This window comes from Zalophus californianus, chromosome 13, assembly GCF_009762305.2.
Source record: "Zalophus californianus isolate mZalCal1 chromosome 13, mZalCal1.pri.v2, whole genome shotgun sequence".
NCBI lineage: Eukaryota > Metazoa > Chordata > Mammalia > Carnivora > Otariidae > Zalophus > Zalophus californianus.
In genome coordinates, this window is record NC_045607.1 from 81,683,213 (window position 1) to 81,708,863 (window position 25,651).

A 25,651-nucleotide genomic window follows, 5' to 3' on the forward strand; every position below is an offset into this window, starting at 1 on the left:
AATGTAAATGGTAGGTATTCATCCTTTCTGATGCCTGAGTGATATTCAATTGTATATATGAACCACATCTTCTTTATCTTATTTGAACTTAAACAGGTTATATTTATTTACTATTTTTTGGTATAAGGATAAAGTATTTTCTTTGAAATGTTACTAGTAATCGAAATTCTGAGTTACCTTTTTACATAAATTACATCTAGCATGTAGGATCTATTTCTTAGTTTTATTTCTTGAAAATAGAGACAGATCTAAATGGTGATGGCAGAGCAATCGGGGAAAGCCAACTTCTATGTTTTTTTCAACTTTGTTCTTTTTTGAAAACAGTTGTCTTGTCCATACCATGTTATTGCTGTTACATCACCCATGGTTTTGCATGTAATAGTGGTTCATTGACTCTCACTGCTGAGTAGTATTCCATTGTCTCAATATACCATAATTTATGTATCCATTTTGCCCTCGATGGACATTTGTGTAGTTTCTAGTTTAGGACTTTCACAAACAGTGCTGCTATGAATATTCTTGCAGCCTTTTATTTTATTTTAAGATTTTATTTATTTATTTGAGAGAAAGAGCCTGAGAGAGAGAGAGAGAGAGAGAGTGTGTGCACAAGCAGGGGGGAGGGGCAGAGGGAGAGGGAGAAGCTGACTCCCCACCAAGCAGGGAGCCTGATGTGGGGCTCAATCCCAGGACCCTGGGATCATGACCGGAGCCAAAGGCAGATGCTTAACCGACTGAGCCACCCAGGTGCCCTCTTGCAGTCTTTTATTGGTCACATGCATACATCTCTGTTGGGTATATACCTTGGAGTAGAATCGCAAAATCACTCTAGGCATATCATTAGTGTTAGTGGATAGTGCCAAGTACTTTTCCAAAGTGGTCACACCAGTCTTCTTCTACCAGTGGTATGTGAGAGTTCTAGTTGTTCCACATCCTTGGCAAATCTTGGTATTTTTTGTCTGCTTAAATTTTCTATCTACAGAGTTTTATTCATCCTGTTGGGAGTATTTATGAATTTTTTTATTCATCTATTTTATACATTATTTTATAGTAAGTGGGAATTTAGTTCAGTTACATCTCCCTTTCCTCCCTTCTCTGTTCTATTCTCTCTTCCTTCTCTCCCCAATTTTAATGGTTGTGTTATTTTTAATTATATTATTATTTACTTTCATAATTTTTATACCATTTACCGTAGTCATTATCTCTTAGTCTTGAAATAAAATTTCAGAAAACTATATAGATTTAGAAAGAGGGAAAACTGTTATATACATATGCACTTATGCAAATGCATCAATGAAAACTAAAGAGGTATTATAGTACACATTCCTATGAATCATAATAGTGTTTAAAGTGTAGGAAGCCTAGATAATTGGAGGATTTTGTTTGTTCTATGGTCTACAGAAAAATTAATAGGTGGGAAGGAAGGGAGAAGGGGAGGGAGGAGGAGAAGAGGTGGAGGGACAGAGGGGAGAGAGGGAGGAAGGAAACAGAGCAGATCTGTTGCTAGGTTCTCTGACCTGCATTGACCTCTGCAGAGAGGACGTGATGGGGTGTATAACCAGGAAGACTTGTCAGCAGGTATTTCAGAGAAGATATGCGATTATTTTTCATTAAGAAGGAGGATAATTTTTCAGGAAGCCATCACCCAGAGAATTTCATCCACATAGATGGCCAATTTGCATAAACCAGGATAACCCTACTGCTCCTTGTCTTGATTAATAGTCGTGGGCTTTGGGAGATTTTTTGCTCGAGTTACAGGAATAATTGTTTCAACTCTCACGGTCGTTTGGCTTTGTGTGAGACTCAGCCCTCATGTCTACTGAAGGGAATCTAATCATGACTAAATGCAGATTCTACATCCTGTTTCCAGCTTCATAGGCATTGATGAAGCCTACTTGTCTGTGAGTCTAGTCACAGTGGCTATGCTTTGAGTGAATTCACAAAGCAGTTGGCCCCAAATTCATTTAACAGTCACATTTAAAAATCTCTCTTAGTACGCAAGAGTGCCAATTCAGACTTTGCTTCCCCGTGTGTGTAAGGACGTGACAGAAGGACATCGTTTGGCTTAAGAGAAGAGATATTCTAGGGGAGTTGTAAAGGCCCTCTTCAAATACCTGATGACTATCACTTGGAAGAGCACATATGTTAAATTAGTGTGGCTCCAGAGTTTAAAATAAAGGTGGAGGCATGGATTTCAGCTTAGTTTATAAAGATGGGCTTCCTAATGCTTAAAATTGTTTAATAAGGAAATGTCCTGCTTATAAGAAAGCAGATATCTAATGCTGAGGTCTGAATGTGTAGGCAAAGGGTGAATGACAGCTTGTTGGGTTTCAAAGGTCAGATCTATAAACATGTAACTCACCATTCAACTCTATGATTCTGTATAACATATACTGAAGCTGAGATATGCTCCATTTTCAAAAGCATCCTGATTTGAGAGTGTTAAAATGTGAAAAATTGGGAGAGTTAAAACTGATGAAATATAGTTGATATTCTCTTATTTTGCAAAGAGAGTTTTTGGAACAAACATGGCTTTTCAGTTTTCATCACTTTCTCTATGTTTACCCTCCCCTCTTGTACTTTGCTTGATCATGTTAGTCTCTGGGTATGCCCATGGGTTTCCATGTCCTGGAATAACCAAAGGAAAAGATATTTCCTAGTAACTCTTTTGCAATAAAGTTCATGACCATCTGACTTAGAGCAAATGGGTTTTGGAGAGAGTTTCTTCTGATTATACACTCAACACATGCGACAGGCTGGTAGGATCATGTAAGGTTCATAGAGTGTGTAGGGCTAATGAAAGACTGTTGGCATTTGATATTTTCTTGATAATTTTTTTAAATACTATTTAAAACGCACTTTTCAGAACATTTCACTATATTATATTTGGATTGATTTGTACATAAAGATTTATATATTTGCATTTTTATGTAGAATATCTATTATATAACAATGTAAGTATTTTTTGCCTTAATTTAATGCACAGAAACCATGGAGGAAAAAAAAGGTTTTTGGCATACTTCCCAATAGTTTTTTGATGTATTTACACTCACCTTTGCAATTGCAGTGACTCTTCCAGTAAAGTTAAGTTACTCTGGAAATGGCTTCTAGCCTTGATTCCAGAATTTCAGTGCTGGTGATTTTAAACGTGTTCTTAGCTTTGATGCTGCCATTCTCTGCTAACTTGTAAGAAAAATGATAGACTTTCCATGTAGTTTTCCAGTTCGTAGTTATTAGAAAATTTGGGAAAAGACAAATGAACATCAAAAGAGGAAAGGGTCAATATTTTGCTTGTCTATCATCACATCTAGTTTAGCCTCTTGTGCAGTTCCCAGATATTTTTTCTTGTACTTGTCAAGTGCAAAAATGAAATGCAGAGATCATCTTCTAACAAGGCTTTAAAACACAGCCCTAAGGTAACAGAAATACAAGGCTCATTTTTGGACCAAACAGGTAAAAAAAAATAAGATATACAATCACTACTCGTTGAATTTTTCTAAATGTATCTAAAAAACTTACCAGGGCTCTGAATACTCATGGATGTCCTGGTGCCGTCATTCATGATAAATATTCTTTTTATTTCATTTTATTTACTTTATTTTTTAAAAGATTTTATTTATTCATTTGAGAGAGAGCATGCACAAGCAGGGGGAGAGGCAGAGGGAAAGGGCGAAGCAGACTCCCCGCTGAGCAGGGAGCCTGACGTGGGGCTCGATCCCAGGACGCTGGGATCATGACCTGAGCCCAAGGAAGACACTTAACCATCTGAGCCACCCAGGCACCGCCATGGTAGATATTCTTGACAGCAGTGTTATTTCCTCCTTAATGGGCTGATATGGGTGAACCAGGGTCTTGTGGCTCCGTGAAGTGAGTGTTCTTGGATTATGTGCCTTGATACATCTGTGAAAGCCCCTCTTAACTCCTTTACAGGGCTTTTACCATTATAGCAAAAGAATGAACTTTCAAGGCATCCAGGTTAGCACACAGGCTTTTCATCTCCCAAGAAGTTTTCACTTATATTCCCCTTTGTTGACAACGAAAGGAAAAGGCAAACAACTACTTTAAGTCCTAATTTGCTGACTTTTTTTCTACTCCCTAATTGGTATTTAGCTCTCATACCTGTCTAATCTGTAAACTATGCATAATCATTTTGATTCATTTTTGTGAGGGGGAGAAATCTGGACCAAATTATTGTATTTCCATGAAATGTCACTAATAGTTTCAAATCCATGAACTTAAACAGGGAGCGAGGAAATGCAAAATGGAGCCTGTGGTTTTCTCATCACATGACATTGTGTGTTGGAAACATTGTTTAGAGCTTCATTTTGTTTAATATGGGTGTGTGATTTCTGGACACAGAGGGTTGTTTAAAAAGGTAGGAAGTGTGCCCCGTGAATCCCTTTGCTTAAAATGACAGGATTAATATTAATGTAGCACTACACACAAGTGTACAGCTGTGGGATTTTAGAGCTCTGTATTCCATTCATGAGAACTAGTCAGTTCCAAAGCCTCTGCTTCATCAGACCGACCACTGACAACCCAGATTATGATTTTCACAACTGGCACCGCAACACAAATTTTCTTACAGCATTTCTCACCCTCTCCCCTTCCCTCTTAATCCCTTTCTACCTTTTCCTCCTGGAAGGACCTGGCCTTATTCAAATTGGAGAGAGAATGCTCCATTTCGGAAAGAAAATGAAAATACATCTGTTGCCATTGCAACAGATAAGCAACCAGACAGCTCTTTTCAACCAGGAGGGATTTTAGGCCTTCTACCCTTTAATAAGGAGTAAGGTCATTGTTTCAGCTTTTGTAAATTTGTGACACCCCCATTGGCTCTCTCTTATCTGATCAAGGAAATTCTTGAACACGGGGACAGCTCAGTCTGGTAAAATAACTGACACAAAACTGAGGAGAGACTGCTGGATTTCCTTCTAATGAGGAGAAGGCAGATAGATGAACCAAGGATGAGGTGGGGGTGTCAAAGAATATTCCACACACAGGAGATCACACATCATCCTCACTGCGTTAACTGCTGTATCATCATCCCAGCCTTGGGAGTGCGAGGGTAAACTGAATACCCAACTCCTACCCCCGAGAGAAAAACTAATTGATTTAAGAAGCATCCACCGTCTTCCCTTCCAAAGACTCTCCTCTGCCCTGTCCCCATAGCACAGGTTGTCCAAGATGCTTAATTGCAGTTAGAGCAGCAAAAATCAACTGGAGAGATTTCAGAGATCCTGATTCCCAGGCCCCAGCCAGGGCAATTAATTTGGACTCTGAAGACTATCAGCATAAAAAAAAAAATTAAGTAACTCCAATGTGCAGCCAAGTTTGAGAACCGGCGGGCTAATCAGAGCAAGCGTGAGAAGGAATTAGTGTGGCATCTGACAAGGAGATGAATCTCTACTCCCCCCAAGGATACTTAGGAGGCAGTTGTTGCTGCAAAGAGGAGAAAGGGAAGAAAGAGAAAAGGCAGGAAGGCAAAATTGCATGCTTCCTTGTCTTTCTCCAGGTCAACTGGAGTCTCCCAGTGTGGGAACATAGGCTTGCACCTGCAGCTCGGGGTGGGGTGGGGTTGGTCCCCAGGCCTGGGGAACTGGACTGGGCGGGGTGGGGTGACTGGAGGTAGCTCCCCAGGGGCGCATCAATAGCCCCAGGCGTGGGCCGTGTGCCCCCCAGAGAAGGCGGTGCCTGCGGGGTGGAGAGCAATTTGGGGGCGCAAAAGGAAGCTGGCTCGGGCGCAGGTGGCGCTCGCAGCCCCAGCCGACAGCTCAGCCAATGGCGGGCGCAAGCGCAGCCTGGTGGCGGCGGCGGTAAGGGAGCGCAGGGCTGTGGCAGGAGCCCGCGGAGGCAAAGGCGGCGCCAACAGAGAGCAGCGCGCAGGCTGGAGTGAGAGCCGGCGGCGAGAGGAGGGAGCGAGAGCTCGGCGCCCCGGTGTTGCCTGGCAGAGCGAGGCAAACAGCATGGGGAAGAAGTGGAGGGATGCGGCGGAGATGGAGCGGGGCTGCTCCGACCGCGACGACAGCGCGGAGAGCCGCAGGCGCAGCCGGAGCGCCAGCCGGGGCAGGTTTGCCGAGTCGTGGAAAAGGTTAAGTTCCAAGCAGGGATCCACCAAGCGCTCGGGACTCCCATCGCAGCAGACTCCGGTGAGTGGCCCGGGGAGAACCCCTAGGTCTCTTCCTCCCGCCGCCCGCGACTCGAGCCCTTTCCATGGTGCTGAACTTGCCTCCTTAGGGGCTCGAGCCTGGGAACTTGTGGAGTCGCTTCTAATGAAAGTGTTGGGGGCTGTGAGGAGGGGCAAGAAGGAACGATTTCCCTTTCTTCAGAGAGGGGAGGGTCTCCTGACATATGTGGTATCTTTGCAAAAAATGGAGAAAACGTTCGAGAGGCGAGGGGCTCACTGTCAGATCGTTAGAGTTTTGCATTTAACGGAGTGTGCGAGATGTTGCCGAGGGTACTGTTGTGACTCCTCTGCGTCCCGAGGGTCTGTCTGTGCAGCATGTTCGAAGGTACTCGGCATCCGCTGAATGAGGGCGGCATAGGAAGGGCATGCCATTTTTCACTCTCTTAACACTTGCTCTTTTTCCTCCCACACCCCCACTATGTTAGTGGGTGCGTTTAATTGTTTGCAGAATGTATTTGCATGCAGAGAATAGCGAGAATATCCCAGATGCTTATAATCCTACTGTTAACACAGCATTCAGAAAACAGTTTTCCCATGCGTCAGCTCCTCTTCAATGTCTAATTAGTGTGATAAGAGCACTCAGTGAAATTAATATAGGCATCGTATGTGTGTAGAGAACTACAGTTGATAAAAACTTTAGCTGCATATGCATTTTTAGTAGTTAAATATTATCTGTTTTCCTTTAGCCTAGAGGGAAAGAACTGTTCCAGAAGAGAGTGCAGAGCCCTCCTGTTGCTCCTAGGGAACAAGGGCACACCACTTCAACTTAGGAGACATCATTAAGAACATCAGCGTGTGTGCGTGCTGGTGTGTGTACCTATGTTTTACATTCAGAGGAGTTGACAGCAGATACTGTATTGTATAGAAGAGAAACTGAATTAATTTTTTAAAAGGGTGGTACAAAAGCATTGTATCTCATAGCGTGAATAGAGGTACCTTCTTCTGTTTTCAAGAGATCATCACTAAAGGATAAAAATTAATCTGTAAAAAGCAGGATGTTTAAAACATTACTTCAGTAGAATGAAATATAAACATGTAAAATTTTTGGTACGTTTATTTTGTTTGCTGTTCACAAAAGCTAGCAGAAAATGTTATTAAATTTGAAATATTTTTCCTAATATTAGTGTCAAGTTTTTTTTTAATCTAAAGATGGATATAGTACACTTAAAATGCGATTAATTTTATTTCAAGCATTGCAATATCATTTTTAAATAAAGGTAAATTTAATATTTTAGAAAGGAGAATATTATTCTGAAGATAGGAATTGATGACTTCTGGTTTTCATCAACTACGTGAACTAAGAATTTTATCCCCCTTTTAATAGAAAGTATTATTCTAAATAACTTCTTATACTGCTTCTTTGATTCTGTTCAACAGGTGTATGCAGAGTCTCAGGAACATATACAATCTTCATATAACCATAGGTTAGGCTCAATAACTTACAGGTCTGTTACTTAGAATAAAAATATGAGAGAGAGAGGGCATAATAGGATACCATGACAACAGAAGACATCTGGAAAAGTAACTGTGTCCTCCTGTTTACTAAGGGTAATGATGGTGTTATATTTCTCTGTAGTACTTGTTAATTGAAACATTAGTAATTCAGTTAAAAACCAGTCATGGCAAAAGCCTGTGCTTACTCTCACATTGCACGACCTGTTTGATACCGATTTTGTTTTAAAAATCTAATAAGTGCTCCTAGCCATGATTTGAATTATCAGAATATTTTAAACAAAGGTAATGAGATTTTGTAAATTTTAGAGCTGGGATGGTGGTTTTTAATCGAGGTTTGATTCCATTAGTTGTTAACAAAGACTTTATACTTCATCTGTAAGTGATACATCCAACTTACTTAGGCAAACAAGAGGGAGGAAATAATAAGGCTTGCAGCAGACATGCTGATAAAAGTTTTTAATCTTCAAGGGAAGATTTTTTTTTCTGCCTCCTAAGGTGAGTTGGTGCTATTTTCAACTTTCATTGTGTTTTATGTAAAAAAAAAAATAGCTTAAATTACAGAGATTAAAGGAAGTGATTAAAGCAGTTAATATGGTTAATGCTGCTTTTTATTTATTCTTCTGAATAAATAAGATATTCTGTGATGTGACTCTGGATCTTATTCATTTTGTGTTGGACTCAGAAATGTTGTGGCATCATGGTAATAAAACTGGTAGGAGAATTTTTTCTTTCTTTGAAGACGAGGTAGATAAATGTGGAAAAAGGTAGTTAATAATACAACATGGGAGCATTCTTAGATCCTTCTTTCATCTTTCTTTTGAGAATGTAAAATGATTATATAGTTGTTTAGTGATGTGGCCTTTGTTACTGTCTTTTCTGCTATAGTTAGAGTCTTGAAATCACTTCCAGTTCAAGTTCTTCCCAGGGAACAATGACAGTCCATGACCCTGTCCCCAGTGGGAATGACTACATTCGTTTTCATTTTCACTAACAACAAAGCATGCATACATCATAGATAATGGGGGAGATTTTCTTCCAGCAAGCAGAGGGCTGCCATATTCTTGATTATCCAGAAATTCTTTTCTTCTCTGATCTGAGTCATGGTGTTTTATGTGTCAAGGGTAGGGGAGGTCTGTTTGAATCAACCTTGGTAATTAGATTTCCTCTCTACTTATCACTAGATATGTTGGCGTTTTCTTACAGAAAGCTTAGAGGTTGGGCTGGACCCATGATTTTGATGTCAGTATGAGAACTCAAAAAGTCACATTTCTGGCAATCTCTTTAGCACTCAGAAGATGGTCTAGTGATGTTCTTCGTGGACTGTGGCAGGCCCAGGGCAGGACAATATGTGCCATCCTTGCCTCAGCTCCCTGGGGCCTGCTTCTATTCTGGCACCAGGCAGAAGCAGCCCTACTCCATACGATAGTGAGAGGAAGGGGCAGCTGATCTGGGTCCTAAAAGTGGTATTTAAAGGCCCTGTCCAAGTTCTGGGCCACAAGAGTGGATGTGTCTAACTCATCAGTCCTTGCTGATTTGAAAAGATTTTTTCCCCAAGCAACCTTCTTCTTTCCCCTTATTTTTAGGCTTCGTGGTTGATAATTCACAGCCTAATTCAGTAATCTGCAGTACTCAAATTATACCCCAAATCATACAATTCTGATAAAGTAAAGTAGGATTTAATCATATTCATTCCTTGGAATCTGTTCCCCCTTGACGTGGGTCATAGATTATTTTTTAAATCTAAAAATGGTGGGGTGTTTTTTCAGTAAAATAGTAGGAGAATTTGATACCAATTTTATAGTTATATTAATATAAAAGTTACATATTTGCATTGTGGATATGAAATTGGTTTTCTGGACATTAATATTTTACATAATGCCACCGTTAAATTGGTCAGTAGGCGTAAAAGGATTTTAAAACTTCTTTGCCTCTATTCAATACTATCTGGATTTCATATTTCTCCTTGAAGTATTATTCTTATTATTCCTATTACTTGTTTTAATTCTATCCACACAAAAATACATGGGAAATCTACTGAAAGGTGATTCAGCAAGTGCTGTCTGGTGTTACAAATATCACATGTTCACCTCAGCCTGTAGATATTTTTAATTTTGAAAGGTGATTTCCTCCTCTAGTCCCACAACTATTTCAGGGCTTGTTTTCAAATAGATGCAGATTTCATTTAATTTCCAAGTAAGCTCTGTGTAAAAGGGAAAAAAAAAAAAAAAGGAAAGAGTTCTAAGGGAGTAAAATGATGGAGTTGTAATTAGAGTTGTTTTTCAACCTTAGATGGCATGCTTGCTTCCACTAATGCTATAATTACCCTAATCAGCAGGTGGCAACCACAGAACATCACGCCTTGTGCAGACAAGTGGGCAGCTGAGAGTGTATAGAAACAACCACGCTGCAAAGGAGACCAGTCCGGTACAGTTGGGTACCAAATTCAGTCTTCCTACAGCTGTCTGAGAGGCGATGTGGGCAGGGAGGGATTCCGGGAACAAATCTGCTTCCGGTCCTGAGGCGCACTTGTCCTTTCTGCGCCTAGTAAGTGCCTTCCGGTTACTCCTGCCAAAAGCTGGGTCCTTCAAGATCTTATAAGAAATGAGGAAAAGCTGAGTCAAAGGCAGGGCTAAAGTCAGAAAAACCCATCTCCCACCCAGTTGCCCATTTAAGGATGATGGGGATGGTAATTCTCGTGGTGGCTGTGGTGGAAACTGCCGCAGATTGGTGAAAAGGATCCTTGCTCCTTTTTCAGTGTTCTGATATGTGATTGCAGTGTCATTAAACCCTTAATGGTTTGTTCTTGTTACGCAAAGGGCTCTCCTGGTGAAAGCAGAATGAATCCCCTGCAGGGCTAGTCCATTACTGAGTAAACCATTTCTTGACAGGTTGATTTTTGTCTGCTTTTTACAAACTGTGTTAAAAAAATAAATAAAAGGGGACAATGTTGTATCACTCAGGAGTACAGACGTATTTTCTTGTTATTGTGAATTTTTGATGGGAAGAAAACCATTTTCTGATAATGGTTTATTTTGTTTAAGCCTTTCTGAAATGTTATCTTTTTTCTAGTAATTAACAACTAAGAAGCTTGTTCTCATTGATCACAGTGAATAGTGAAATAAATTTAATTTCATCTTTAATTTGAGGACCACAAATGTATTAGGTGGCCAGTGAGTAATTCAAATATTTTAAGTCCTGAGGAGGAAAAGATCCTTGTACGGTGATGGTTAAATGTGTTTTCAGTTATTCCAAAATATATTAGAACATTTCCTCCTGCCATTATTTATTGAGATCTTGAAAAACAATTGAATCATTAAAAATCATTTATAAATAGTAGCAACACATTATATTCATTTGTTTCAACCAGCTGTGATGTTCTGTGCATTGGCTTTACTTTTTGTTTCTTTCATTTGCAAAGCCCAAAGAGGACTGGTGGAGCAAAAACGCAAGGATGATAGAGAACAGCATCGAAACAAACTTTTAATTTATCTAACATTCATTGAGTACCTAGCAAGTGTTAGGCACCATGGTAGGTACTGGACAACTTTTCTAATAGAACTGATGGCTTCATACAAGACAAAGCAACCAGACAGAGATATATGCAGTCTAGCTTTATGGTCAGAATACAATGGAGTAAAGGTTAAAGTAGTGAATGCCTGTTAAGGGATGTTAATGAGAAATTTAGATAAGACGCTTCCTCCACTTGATGCCTGATTCTCAAAAGGTGAGGAAGAGAAAGAGTTGTGTGGATTTGGCAGTTTGGAAAAAGGGCAATAGTATCTTTCTCAGTCATTTCAACGTACTCATGCGGGTGGATGCCTGAATGCAGTGAGTAGAAGCCAAGGCAGATGAGAGAGAAGTAACCACATCAAGAGCAAATGCACTTAGTATGTGCCAGGCACTCTCTAAGCACGTCACATAATTTATTATGCGTTGCCTGACTTCAACTAGAATATAAGCTCCACAAAGGTAGGGATCTTTGGTTCACTGATTTATCTGGATGCCTTGAACAGTGCCTGGTGTGTAGCAAGTCCTCAAATGTTTGTTCAATGAATGAATTGACCAATTAATAAATACATTAATAGACATGGTATTTTCTCATTAGTATGAGGTAGACTTTAAGTTCTTGGCTGTGAGAGCAAAGAGAAATAGAGGCAGAAGAATTTTTCTTTCCTTTTTCTTGTGTGGCAAGATGGGAGAGATTTGAACATGTTTATTTGTTGGAGGAAGAACCTATTAAAGGGTTTAAACAAGTAGGAAGAAAGAATAGCAGTGAATCTAATCCATAGCCTTGGAGGAATTGGGATTTGTTTTACGGGAGAGTTGAAGACCTGTTTTTTGGTTGTTTTCAATCCTGGCTCTGTCCTCTCTTTGTCTAATGAACTTGCCTGGTGGACACTGGATTTGATTGCTAATTCTTTTGCAGGTTTTACATAGTACATATTTAGTCTATAATGTTGGTAAATTAAATCACAAGTTATGCAAAAAGAATGTATTTTTATGAAAACTTTTGTTAGTAAATCAGAGATGCTGAACTATAACTTTGTATCTCCCTTTGACCTCTCTAAATACCTCAAGCAATGTGGGAAAATTCTCAGACAGATTTCAAAAAGGTGGAAATCACTACTTTAGCTCTTCAGAAGATAGTTATCCAAGTTCAGAGCTGACACATCAAACTGCCAATCCGTGCATTCAATGTCATGAGATTGCATATTCATTACAAATATCTCTCTAAAATCCCGGAACTTCAACCCCGAAATAGTCACACAAAAGGGAATACATTCATGCTAATAACCAGCTAGGTTTTTGTCCTCCCTGAAGGTTGATTTTTCTAGGACTTCCTTGGGAATGAACTTCACAACAGTGAGATTAGGAGGGAGGGCTCTAATGATAAGCATTCTGAGGAGGAGGTTCAGTTTGAATGCAGGTCATCTCTACTTTGGGAGTTGTATGGAAAATCCAAATGGGTCTTGAGAATAATATGGTGCTTTGGAATCAACCAGATCTAGATTGGAATCTTGGCTCTGTCCATTATGAGTTGTGTGGCCTTAGCTGAATTATATTTCTAGGTCTCTTTTCTCTTGAATTCTATCAGGAGAATTCCTTTTTCCTTTCCCGCTGAGTGTAAGATTCACTCAACTCTTTGTCTTCTTTTTATATAAAGAAAAAGTATCTATTTTTATTTAAAATTTAAATTGTCTGAAAATAGAAAAAAAGAAAAATCAAAGAAAATATTATGAAAAGATTCCACATACTCATAATACATATTAAACCGAGGTTAATAATTTGGCATATTTTCTTCATATCTTTTTAAAAGAAGTAAAATATTATAGGCACAGTTAAAATACTCCCCCGTACCATTCTCTTGATTCCTTCTCCAAAGGTCAGAGATATTCCGGACTTGAGGTTCATTCTTCTCATATAATTTTTTAGATACCTCTAGTATATATATATGTGTGTACTCATAGAGTGTGTAAATAGTATGGTTCTGTGTGTCTAAAAATTTTACATGAATTGTGAGACATAGCTTCTTTTGCAATTTGCTTTTTTCACTCAACATTATATTTTTGGAGATATATGGTTATATATAAATGTTGCCTTTTATTTTAGTATGTGTTTGTACCACAAGTAATTTATTCATTTCTCTACTATCAAAAATTTAGTTTCTTTTTCTCTTCTTTTTTTTTTTTTTGGCGATGACAAACAATATTCAGTTACCATCTTTGTACTTGTCTCTGGTTCTTGCAAATATTTTTTGACAAGATAAAAATTCAGGAACTTACCTTGCTTTTTGGAAGACATAAGGACCGAGGCCTCATTTGTAGTTGTTTTACACCAGAGAAAGGTCAAGCTTGTCTAGATCCTAACCTCTGAACAGAGTCAAAATTTGCAAGGGGCTGAAGGGTAGTGGCGCTCTTCTTTTGCTTTGAGATTATATTGGCATTCAAATCAGACAGACTTGATTTTAAGTCTGTCTCAGGTCATTAACTGATTTTGCAACTTAATCTTTCTGTGTCTCAGTGCCTTCATCATAAAATGAGGATGGTAATCCCTGTTTCCAGGATGAATTGTGAAAGTTAAATGTATTGTGTAGCTAGTACATCTTCTGGCAAGAGATACTTGCTACATGGAAATAGTTACCTAACTCCTGGTATTAACTAGAGGTGTTACAACAAATACCAAAACCAAAGTTGCCTTTGCTTGATGGGAAAGTGTTGTTTGTGGTCTTCAGTTCTTCTGGGATTAGAATGTTGTCGGTTATAGTCAAGAAGTCGTATAAGGCTAATGATTGTATTGGGCTTTTTGTTTGGAAAGTATTTCAGAAAATAAAATCAGCTTGTTTTCTCCACAGTAGGTCCTGGTCTTTGAAATGTCCATTACTCTATGTTTTTACTGAAGGTGAATTCACTGACCTTTTTCGAGATAAAATATGAAATTTCTACCATATTGAAAAATATAAGATACTCTTTGCTTTTGGTATTTTTATCACTGGGTTCTGTATCATTGGGTTTTGAAACAAATTATGGTTACCAAATTATTCTCTTCATGACCCTCAAGACCTTTGAGAAAGGATTTTTCAAAAATCCTTTTATTAAGGAAAATTCAACCATGTACAGTAGGAGAGGGGGTAGTATAATAACCACATATACCCATAATCCAGATTCAACAATTATCAAATCATGACAATTTTGCTTCATTTGTACCTCTATTTTCTATTTCTTCCCTCCCCACTAGATTATTTGCAGGCAAATCCCAGATGTCATATTATTTCTTCTAAAAAATATCTGAAAGATAAGGACTCCTTATTAAAACAAAACTAGGGCACCTGGGTGTCTCAGTCGTTAAGCGTCTGCCTTTGGCTCAGGTCATGATCCCAGGGTCCTGGGATCGAGCCCCGCATCGGGCTCCCTGCTCCACGGGAAGCCTGCTTCTCCCTCTCCCACTCCCCCTGCTTGTGTTCCTGCTCTCACTGTCTCTCTCTGTCAAATAAATAAATAAAATCTTTAAAACAACAACAACAAAAAAACACAAAACTATAACACGGTTATAAAATGTAAACAAATTAATAATTTCCTAATACCCACATATATTAAGAACACATTTCCTTAATGATCTCATAATTCTGTTTTTTACCCTCAGTTTGTTTGAATCAGAATACAGTTGTAATTGGCACATTGCAATTGTTTGGTTTTTCATCCCTAAGTTTCTCTTCCTGATCTTTTTTTCTTGTTGAAGATCATTTGTCAAATAAATTTATTTGTCCTGTAGAGTTTCCCACATTCTGTATTCTGCTAAATACATCCCAATAGTGCCATCTTATGTGTTCCTCTGTCCCTTGTATTCCGTATGACTTGACAGTTTGAGCAGGAGCCTAGATCAGTTTTGACTTTTTTCCACATAGGTATTCTGTTTGCCTCCTATTTCAGGTATTAGCTACCATTGATGATCATCGCTTAGAGTAGGGGTTGGCAAATTTTTTACGCAGAGGGCCAAAGAGTAATTATTTCAGGTTTTGCGCACCATAATGTCTCTTACAACTACTCACCTCTGCTGTTACTGTTTAAAAGCAGTCACAGACATTGTGTAAGTAAATGGACATGGCTGTGTTCCAAAACCACTTTATTCATAAAACACTAAAATCAGAATTTTGTATAATTATTTATGCCGCGAATATTATTCTTTTGATGTTCTTAATCACTTGAAAATGAAACAAATAGTTCTTAGCTCACAGGCTAAGAAAAGGGGCAATGGACTGGATCAGGCCCTTGACTAGAGTTAACGGATTCCGGGTTAAGATCCAATGCTTCACTAGGGTGTTGCAAAATGGTGATATTACAATTCTGTCTTTCCTTTTTCATTTAATAGCTCAAATATTTTTATAAATAGGAACCCCCATCATCAACTATTCACTTATTCCGAGTTATAGTTCATACAGTGAAGTCAAGATAAATGCTTGAGATAGTTTTTTAAAAGCTGAACCAATAATAATAGGAACTATGTATTGGCATTGATCTGTAGGTTTACTGTCAGGCCTTAGATTTTAATTGGGTCATGTGTTCAGTTAACTATGAGGAACTATTTGGTCTATTTATTGTGGAGGCCAATTAAACTCTCATTAAGAAATAGAATGTATAAAAATATATTGTCAAGTTATTTCTATATTAAAGTTTTTGCTTTCAGCCCTAAAAAGAAAGTCCTGGGCCTTGTGTTAGGTTTCTACTGTTGCCATAAAAGTTACCACAAATTTAGTGGCTCACAGCAATATGAATTTATGATCATACAGAGTTCAGAAGTCTGACATGGGTTTCACTAGACTAAAATCAAAGTGTCAGCTGTGTTCATTTCTGGTTTCTAAGGAGAGAATGCATTTACTTGCCTCTTCTAGATTCTAGAAGATACCTCAATTCCTTGGCTCCTGCCTTGTCTTTTTTCTTTAAAATCAGTACAGTTGCATCTCATTGATCCTAGTTCTATCATTAGGTTGCTTTCTTTGACCCTCCCTTCTGCCTCCTTCTTCGACTTTTAAGGACTCAAATGATTACATGGGACCCCCCTGGATAATCCAGAACAATCTCTTTACTTTAAGGTTAGGTGGTTAATAAACTTAATTACGTCTGCAACATTAATTCCTCTTTGCCATGTAAAGTAACATATTCATAGGTTCTGGGGAGTAGGATGTGGACCTCCTCTGGAGGCCGTTATTTCGCCCGTCACAGGCATCGAGACGTTGCTATTTGGTTTGTTAAATCTTTACTGGACAAAATTGCAAAATGGTGGTGAAAGACCCTCTCTAAGGTGCCTTTAAGTTCATGATAAATGCTCGTCTCTTTGGAATGAGATTCTGCGGGCAAACAAAAGAACAGAATAGATGAAGATTCACTGTATTCTTTTATCCTCCCCCCAGCTTTATGAGCTATAATTAACAAATAAAAATTATATATATCTAAGGTGTACAGCGTGATGTTTGATGTAGTATACCTTGTGAAATGATTATAACAATCAAGCTAATTAACATATCCATCACCTCACACAGTCACCGCTTTTTTGTTTGTGTGGTGAAAACAGTTGGTATCTACTCTCTTAGCAAATTTCAAAAGTACCATAGAGTACTAGTAACTATAGTCACCATGCTGCACATTTGATCTCCAGAATTAATACATCCTGCATAGCCAAAACTTATATTCTTTTGCTTTCTGAGGGTTGAGTTTATAATGATGATTGTAGACATGGAAATTACCTTTCCTACCAGTGGATATTCAGTAGATTTGGGAATATGAATGATTTGTTTTGACATACATTTTTTTTTCTTCTTTAAATTTTTTTATTGTTATGTTAATCACCATACATTACATCATTAGTTTTTGATGTCATGTTCCATGATTCATTGTTTGTGCATAACACCCTTGACATACATTTCAATGAGCACCCACTCTGTATAAAACCTCAAATGCTACAGGAGAAAGAAATGTGAATAAAACTTCTGGAAGACTTATGATGGTGGGAGGGATGAAATAATTTGGTGTATAACATGATACAAGCATACTGAGTATATAGTTAGCAATTATAAGTAAATGTTCTATTATAACAATTATTCGTATTTTGAGTATATTAAGATTGCCTTAATTATATTATTTGTCTGCTAAAAAGCTTGGTAAGACTGGTCAAATCAGTGAGAAAATCAATTGGTTGGAACAATAAACAAACAAAGGATGGTATTTTCAGTTTCTGATTCACCAAATTGAAGCTTCCCAGGTAAAATAATTTGGGGGATATTCTTATTTAATCTTTTCTATATAGATGTGGCAAACAGCAATTTTTTACTAATTTTTAAATGTTTTATTGATTTTTTCTTCTTAATGAATGAAAATAACCCTCCACTTAAAAGTTTGAATCACAACTTTTTTCCTGTTATTTGAAGACGTCTGATTTTTCATATAAGTGCTTGTCTCCTGTACTCAATAGACAATCATTATAACAATAGATAATTATTACAAATTACTGTTAATAGGCAAGAAAGAAGGGCAAATAATTAGCACCAAGTGAGGACACAGCAATAGAGACTGTCTTCAAATGCTAAGGTTAAATAAGGGGAGAAGTTGAGTCTTTCTTTTTAAGATCATGCCTATTTCTTTTTTTTTTTAAATATATTGGACATATAACATTGTGTTAGTTTAAGGGGTATAATGTGTTAATATGATACACTTACATATTGTAATATCCCTAAAAAACAAATTTTGATGTGGAAGACAAAATTACTGGAAATATAACTGAAGGTCTGTTATTTTGAAGGAAATATTACATCTTTAAAACAATACTTTGATGATAATTTTCTAGAGCACTAGACAGTGATTGCCTGAGTCTACCAAATTGGACAATGAACAATTAAACTATCAAACTTTGGGGAAGCAGCAAGCAGGTTGTTTTCCCAGAAACATTTGTCTCAGAGGATAGAAGACATTCAATGGTGAAATTGGGAAATTTCCAAGGTGCACTGAGGCCTCTAAATTGGGAGAGCAGAGAGCTAGGGAGTGAGAGAAACTCAGGCCTGGAGCTGCCATCTTCCTGTCAAACATCAGAGAGGGGTGGGGGAGAGAATTATTCTGAGCTGGTATTCTTGGGTTAAGTCTCTATAGCAGTCATTTGTGCATCTGGGGAATGTTTTGAGCTTGACATTCTAGCACATGTTCAGAATTAGGGAAAAATAAACAGATATATTTGTAGATATACAACTGATGGAGATTATGCAAGTGGTTGGGTATCAAAAGCTCAAAAATTCTACAATCTTTTTTTAAATTTTTATTGTTATGTTTATCACCATACATTACATCATTAGTTTTTGATGTAGTGTTCCATGATTCATTGTTTGTGCATAACACCCAGTGCTCCATGCAGTATGTGCCCTCTTTAATACCCATCATCAGGCTAACCCATCCTCCCAACCCCTCCCCTCTAGAACCCTCAGTTTGTTTTTCAGAGTCCATCGTCTCTCATGGTTCGTCTCCCCCTCTGATTTCCCCCCTTCATTCTTCCCCTCCTGCTATCTTCTTTTTTTTTTTTTAACATATATTGTATTATTTGTTTCAGAGGTACAGATCTGTGATTCAACAGTCTTGCACACTTCACAGTGCTCACCATAGCACATACCCTCCCCAATGTCTATCACCCAGCCACCCCCTCCCTCCCACCCCCCACCACTCCAGCAACCCTCAGTTTGTTTCCTGAGATTAAGAATTCTGAAGGGATACATGCACCCCAATGTTTATAGCAGCAATGTCCACAATAGGCAAACTGTGGAAAGAGCCAAGATGTCCATCAACAGATGAATGGATAAAGAAGATGTGGTATATATAGATATACAATGGAATATTATGCAGCCATCAAAAGGAATGAGATCTTGCCATTTGCAATGATGTGGATGGAACTGGAGGGTGTTATGCTGAGCGAAATAAGTCAATCAGAGAAAGACATGTATCATATGACCTCACTGATAATGAAAAATTCTACAATCTATTATTAGTGGCTGCAAAAAAGTACCAGGGAAGTAAGGAAGAGGAATTAGAGAAAGCTGAAGACTAGGTCCATAGCAAGGCAGAAGGTCCAAGATAAAGAGAAAAGATTTGAATCTTGACTCAAGATAGAGACATTTTCCTTTGTCATTCCTGACTAAGGGTTTTACTGTGGTTATAGCTATGTGGTATGTTGTTGGTATTATTAGCAGTCGTAGTTATTACAACTTGTATAGGTAATCAAGTATAAGGTCATTGGTATGTAAACTCTATTCATTTAATTTTGTTGTTGTTGTCTTTATAAAGTCTGTCAAAATGGAAGTCCTTCAGGGATTATTGAGGGGTTGTAGCAGAAATGGGCCTGATGGACGTCTGTTGTCACCAACCCACTGCCCAGAGCAGGTGCCCATTTCAAAGTACTATTCCCATTCCTTTTGACTTTGTATCACAAAGTTATCTCCATGTAAAGACACATTTTGAATACAACATTCAACTTTAAATTTCCTTTAAAAGCTTTCCTCACTGTATGCTAACTAGCTGGAATTTAAATAAAAACCTGGAAAGAAAAAAAATTGCTTTCCATTGTTCTGAGTTATTGGCTGCCATTTTGTGGGAAATAAATATGAGTTTTTAAGCATTTAAAATTATTATCCTGCCCCAGCACTAAATGAAATTAGTTTTCTTTAAAAGATAAACAATAATGATTCAAATTACTGGAGCCTAGGACAAAGTGGAAATGATTTGGGTTATAGCGACAAAAAGAGCTCATTGTTTAAGAGGTGCACCAAGTTATTGGATGTAACTATAGAATGCACTGGTAACAGTAACTAAAACAAGAGCTTAATTCATGTTGTGAAGACCACATACTCCAAATAAACAGACTATGAAAAATGAATGCAGAGGAACCAGAGATAAATAATGGCTAAGTCCTACTTTTGTCTCATTACTTGTTAAGTACAGCTGGGGGAGGGAAACACATTTTTTTTTTTTTTTTTTGCAATCATACCGTGCCTTGTATGACTGGTGCCTTTGGGTCCACCGATGGAGACAGACAGGTAGGCTAGTGTGATAACATCACAGGACTGTATTGATCTCAGCAGTGAGGTAATTCACAGGATATTGTATTACTGTATAGTTCATGAATCATACACATTGTAAAACCTTTGGAAGCCTGGGCATTATTTCTTCTTCCTAGGGAAAATGTCTGATTATCAAACATAACCTTAGATGTGATTAGAGTAATTTAGTCCTTTGGTTTAGGATCTCCTTCAGGATAAGAAATGCATTTTGTTCATTGGTGTGGTCCCAGATCTTGCTCAGTGCCTGGAATGTTATGGAAACGTGGGTGTGGAGCCAGGGAAAGAGCATAGTGAAAGAGCTCTAGACTTAGGTGTTTCATATCCTGGACAGAAAAAGGATGAAGAAGGAGAGGAAAGCGAGCATCATTTCGGTATTTTTTTAAATACTAGGCACTTACAACGATCTCTTACACAATCTTCTTGACATCTTTCTGAGGTAGGTTTTATGCAGATGCCCAGAGCACAGAGGAAGAAACTAAATTTCAGGGAAGTTGTTAGTTTTAACCGGGATAGCTGGGAAGTGGTAGAGATAGAATTCAGATGCAATCAGTCTTTAATCTTTTTTTTCAATACCCTGCTGACTTTTGAGTTAGAGATAAGATAATTAAAAGAGCATAAACAAAGCTTATGTACTTCTTTTCCCTCACAAAGGTGATTTGTGGGGGTTGCTTAATGGTCACTATGGGGGATGCCTGGGTGGCTCAGTCAGTTAAGTGTCTGCTTTTGGCTCAGGTCTTGATCCCAGGGTCCTAGATGGAGTCCTGCATCGGGCTCCCTCGGCCTCTGCCCCTCTCTCTCTGTCTCTTGTGAATAAATAAATAAAATCCTTAAAAAAAATAAAGGTCACTATGGATGGTGAGACTAAGTCAGGGCAATAGGAATAATGAAAGCAATTGAACAATGTTGTTAGCAGCCCTGCAAACAAGCCTAGTTCCAGGAATAAACTGTTGAGGGGAAAAACAAAAACAGGTAATTTATTTTTGAGGCTCCTTCTCTCACTGTTGTTGGGTGAGAATAGGGCAATATGTTTGTATTCACATAATTTTAAGACTATTTTCTTTATTATTTTTAATGTGTTGAATTTTTTAGTTATCCTTTCAGATTTTAAATAAGCTGGCTATTTAATTATGGGATGCCAATCAAAACTAGATCTAGAAAACTTAAAATTTGAGTGAAACTTGAGCATAGAATCCTTGTTAAATAGGCTTTGTGTGTGTGAGTGTGTGTGCAATTTACTGTTAGAAAAAATGTGACAAATAAGAGCTAGATAAGAACTTTTATTGAGAGTTTCATTTGAGAGAGTAATTACCTAGGTGTGTCTTGGGGTCAGAATAAGTTTGGGTCAACATGCTGAGTCTCCAGTATCTTCAGTTATATCAACGGGGAGCCAATGTCTGTGACCATGACCCTCAGCCAAGATGTTGTACTCAGACATAAGAGAAAGATGGATTTCTCTTCTGTCTTTCCTACTCACTAAGGCAAGGGAGTGCATTAAGTTCAGGAAGAGAGTTGTTCAATAACAATGGGTGAATGAAAATGAGTTGATGATTGACTAGAGAAATCACTTAATTAACAAACCTGTCTTTCCACAAGCACTCCTAGTTAATCTTACTCTGTGTACACGTAGGAAGTATATGCCCGTATTTTCACAAGTGAGTATATTTAAAATCTAATTAGGACATGCTGACTTTTGCTGCAAACTTAAATAATAACGGTAACATTGAAGAGTTTCCATTCGTTCTTCTCAGGTCTCAGGGACACAGTGAGGGGATGACAGTGGTTGCAGGGAATATAAGAGAAGCAAAACGTGCCCACTCTCTTCATTTGTTTTCATGAGAAAAGAGCGGAAATGAACATTTGCTACATGCTCAGCGTTTTGTTAGACTTTATATTTATAAAGGTGTTATATTTTATACATGTTATCTCATTCAATCCACAGAACAACCTGATGAGGTAAGCGTCATTTCCATTTTACCAAATTCGAGCTCTCCCGGAGCTTATATGCTAGTGAGGGCTGACAGAAGAGACACAAACAAGCAAATAAATATATATAATAAAATGTCTAGTGATTATAAAGACGACGAGGAAAAACAAAGCAAGCATGAAGAGGGGCACTATTTTAGCTACAGGGAAAGCCTTTCAGATTGGTGCTATCAGACAGATGTCAGGATGGAGTAGGGAGAAAGCCCTGGAGATACCTGGGGAGGAATGTTTCAGGCAGAGAGAACAAGTTCAAGTGTGCTGAAGCAGAGGAGGGTTTGAGGAACAAGAAGGCCAGAGACACTGGAACAGAGGAAGCCAGGAGGAGAGGTGAGGGAGATAAACATTCGAACCCGGGACCATCTGCCTCCAAACCTGTCTACAGTGTTCCATTTACACCATGAAATGGGGGACACAGAACAACTAGAGAATGACACAGGAAGTTAAAAACAACTCTAGGCCTTATAGGAGAGACTGTAAAGTATTGCAGAAAATCAGGAGGCGGACAGCAAGATGCTTTGTTGAGGGCAGGATGACATGGGCTCTTGGGCTTAGGATCTAGGAGAAAGGTCAGTGTGGATTTGCAGATTCGACTGCAAAGAGCTGTGATGTGGGACTGTTAACAGTTACACATATTGAACTTATGTGCCAGAACCTGCCCCGTGAGGCTTCCGTATATTGAATGATTTGTTCCTTATAATAACCTCATTGTACCCATTTTACTGATGAGGAAACTAAGGCACAGAGATATTAAGGAATTCGCACAATGCCATAGAGTTGAGGTTTGAAATCAGGCTGCCTGGCACTATATTCTGTGTTCTTAAAAAATGGGGAATAGAAGAAAGTGTGGGTTCATTTTTTCTTTTATTCTTTCTTTTTTTTTTTTTTTGCCTTCACCCATCACTTTCCTAAAATATGGAGCAAAGATTGACAGATGAACTCTTAGGAGGAAAAATTTACTCTGATCCCTCTAAAGAATATAAAAGAAAATTTGGGAGGAAAGAATTGGGAGGGTGGTGAAGATACATACTTAGTCAAAGTACTTCCTCATTTTTCTCATTCTAGTTTCCCTCTTGGCCGGGGTGAAAATATGATTAACCAGTGAGGTGCAGTACCATGCATATAGTGGGTCCTCACTAAAGAGCTTATTAAATCTGCTTTGAAATGTTCTTTATATTAAACTAAGTCAAGAAGCCAATTACTAGAACATGGGACAATTTGATGATTATAATGTATTCCATAGGTGCTCCAGGGTCAAAAGAAGCCAGAATATCTTTTTGTTTGTGCGGTCTGTGTTTTTCACTAGGCAAGACTTTTAGGCTGGTTTCAGTGGCAGTTTCCTGAAATATGCCAGAAGAGTCAGAACAAGTAGCTTCAGATCAAATTTGTCAAGGTCTATAGAGATAGATACATCAGTGAGATAAAGGAACAAACCAACCACCACCTATCCACCAATTCTGCATGTAAAACTGTTCCTCAAAACGTGTAACTGATTTGAAACAGACATGGCATTAGAGAAAGTTTCCCAAAGCTGCTGGCCTCTGAACACCTGGGTAGAGGTTAAAAAGACAGATTCCTGGACAGGCTACACCATGCCTGTGGACACTCTATCTTCGGTGGCAAGGCTGGGAAAACTGTAACTTGAAAAGATCCCCAGCTGATTTAGAGGCTATTTGGAATGACAACTTCAATAAGTTTTACCTGTGATGGTGGGTCTCAACATTAGCATCTATTGGAATCACCTGCAGGGCTTGTTAAACCACCCTCCGGGGGGGCCCGACCTTCCCGTGGGCCCCCTCTTCCGGGTGTTTCTGAATAAATGGACCTGAGGCAGGGTTTGAAAATTTGCGTTTCAAGCGAATTCTTACACGCTGGCCCTGTTGCTGCCCTAGGCAATGACTTTGAGGACCCCTGGCATATAAGGATTATCAGAGTTAAGATACGGGAGGCTGCAGGACAGGTAAGTGACATCACTTTCATTAATGGCATATGGAAAGCTCCCTGGTCCGGGATAGAATCACTAATTGCTTAAGAAAAATAATATAGTGGGTAAGGCGACGTTATTGCTCTAAGGTATATCTAAGCAGTTTGGTTGTTTGGGGTTTTCGTGAGTTTGTGAATTATGGGTTAACCAAAAAGCCTTTGATTGCGTTCTATGTTAAGAATTTTGAAAATAATTTAGTTTCATGGGATTAGAAAGAGTCAAGGTGGGAAGGAAATACTTTGAATGGGCTCAGACTTAATGGCAGACATATAAAAAGGAGATAAGCAGACGTATCTCGACATAGAAAAAGAAATAGTTACCTCTGGGATTAGGTCTGGAAATTTCTTTCTTAACACTACTAAATGCCTTACAGCTGTGAAGGCAGTGGTAAATCACTGTTTCCTTAGATCCAAAATTCTGCCTTGTAAGAAATGCCAAGCTACTAGGAATAAATTGAGGTAGCTCTTCACAACAAAACCTGTGGTAGAGTCAAGAATGGCTGGGTAATTTGTGGGGCCCAGCGCAAAATGAAAATGCAAGGCCCCTGTTCAGAAACTATTAAAGATTTCAAGACGGCAATTCCAGTGCATTAAAAAAGCATGGGCCCTGTGTGGCTAAACTAGGTCTTTTGCCTGTGAAGCCGGCTCTGGGTTCATCAAAGGGATTCAAAAGATGTCTGACCCAGTTGAATTCTGACCCTGATGCTCTGTATCGTTGTGACTTGCTTTTGCTCCTCAGTTTCTTTATATGTGCAGTTTGAAAATCGTGGTAGTGCATGGCATAGGGCAGACAGCAATTGAAAAAAAAAGACAAAACACAAAACCTAAAAAAAGCCTTGGCAGGGCTGGAGAGCTGACTGATCTCCCCACTGTAGTTGGGTCACTTCTCACCGCCTTATAAAGCTAAGGTGTTAAAGAGATGTTTGTTGATTGCTTATAAAGTGCAATGCGGCGTCCTAGGTGCCGGGCTCCTCCCTGTCCTTGGGCAGGTCACAGTCTAGTGGGAGAGGCAGTTGCTAAACAAGGTGATGGAAACTTCTATGAAACACAAAATGCAGGTAAAGGAAATCACCGGCACGGGGTAGATGATTTGGGAGGAAGGCCAAGAAAATTCTCCTGGAAAAGGTGACTTCTAAGTTGCTACAAATCTCAGGTGGAGGAAAGTTCCATTTAAGGAACAGCATTCTAGGTAAAGAGGACAGCCTCTTAAACCGGAGGGTCCTCGATGTGTTTGAGGGACTAAAAGAATGCCAGTAGGCTGCAGAGAATGGGGGTATAGGGTGCTAGGAGATGAAACTGGTGGGGGGACCTGGGGCCAGATATGGATCCCCTTATGGGTCATGGGAAGAAGTCTGGGTTTTATTCTAAGCACGATGGGAGACCATTGAAGGAGAGTTCTGAGCAGGGAAATGATGCGAGGGGGTAGATTTTGCTAAATCTGGTTCTGGATGGTTTGTAGAGAA

The 25,651-nt window shown here is 38.8% G+C and overlaps 1 protein-coding gene across 6 annotated transcripts in view; it reads left to right on the top strand.

The window, feature by feature from the left end:
• Positions 1-5,902: 5,902 nt before the first annotated feature.
• The window catches only part of TRPM3 (transient receptor potential cation channel subfamily M member 3), an 822,204-nt gene continuing 802,455 nt past the window's right edge, over positions 5,903-25,651 (top strand). For all 6 annotated transcript variants that reach the window (XM_027615317.2, XM_027615327.2, XM_027615328.2 and 3 more), the window contains exon 1: positions 5,903-6,146. In XM_027615317.2, coding sequence (XP_027471118.1) covers positions 5,964-6,146 — 183 coding nt within the window. In that variant the 5' untranslated portion in view covers positions 5,903-5,963. The remainder of the gene's footprint in view (positions 6,147-25,651) is intronic.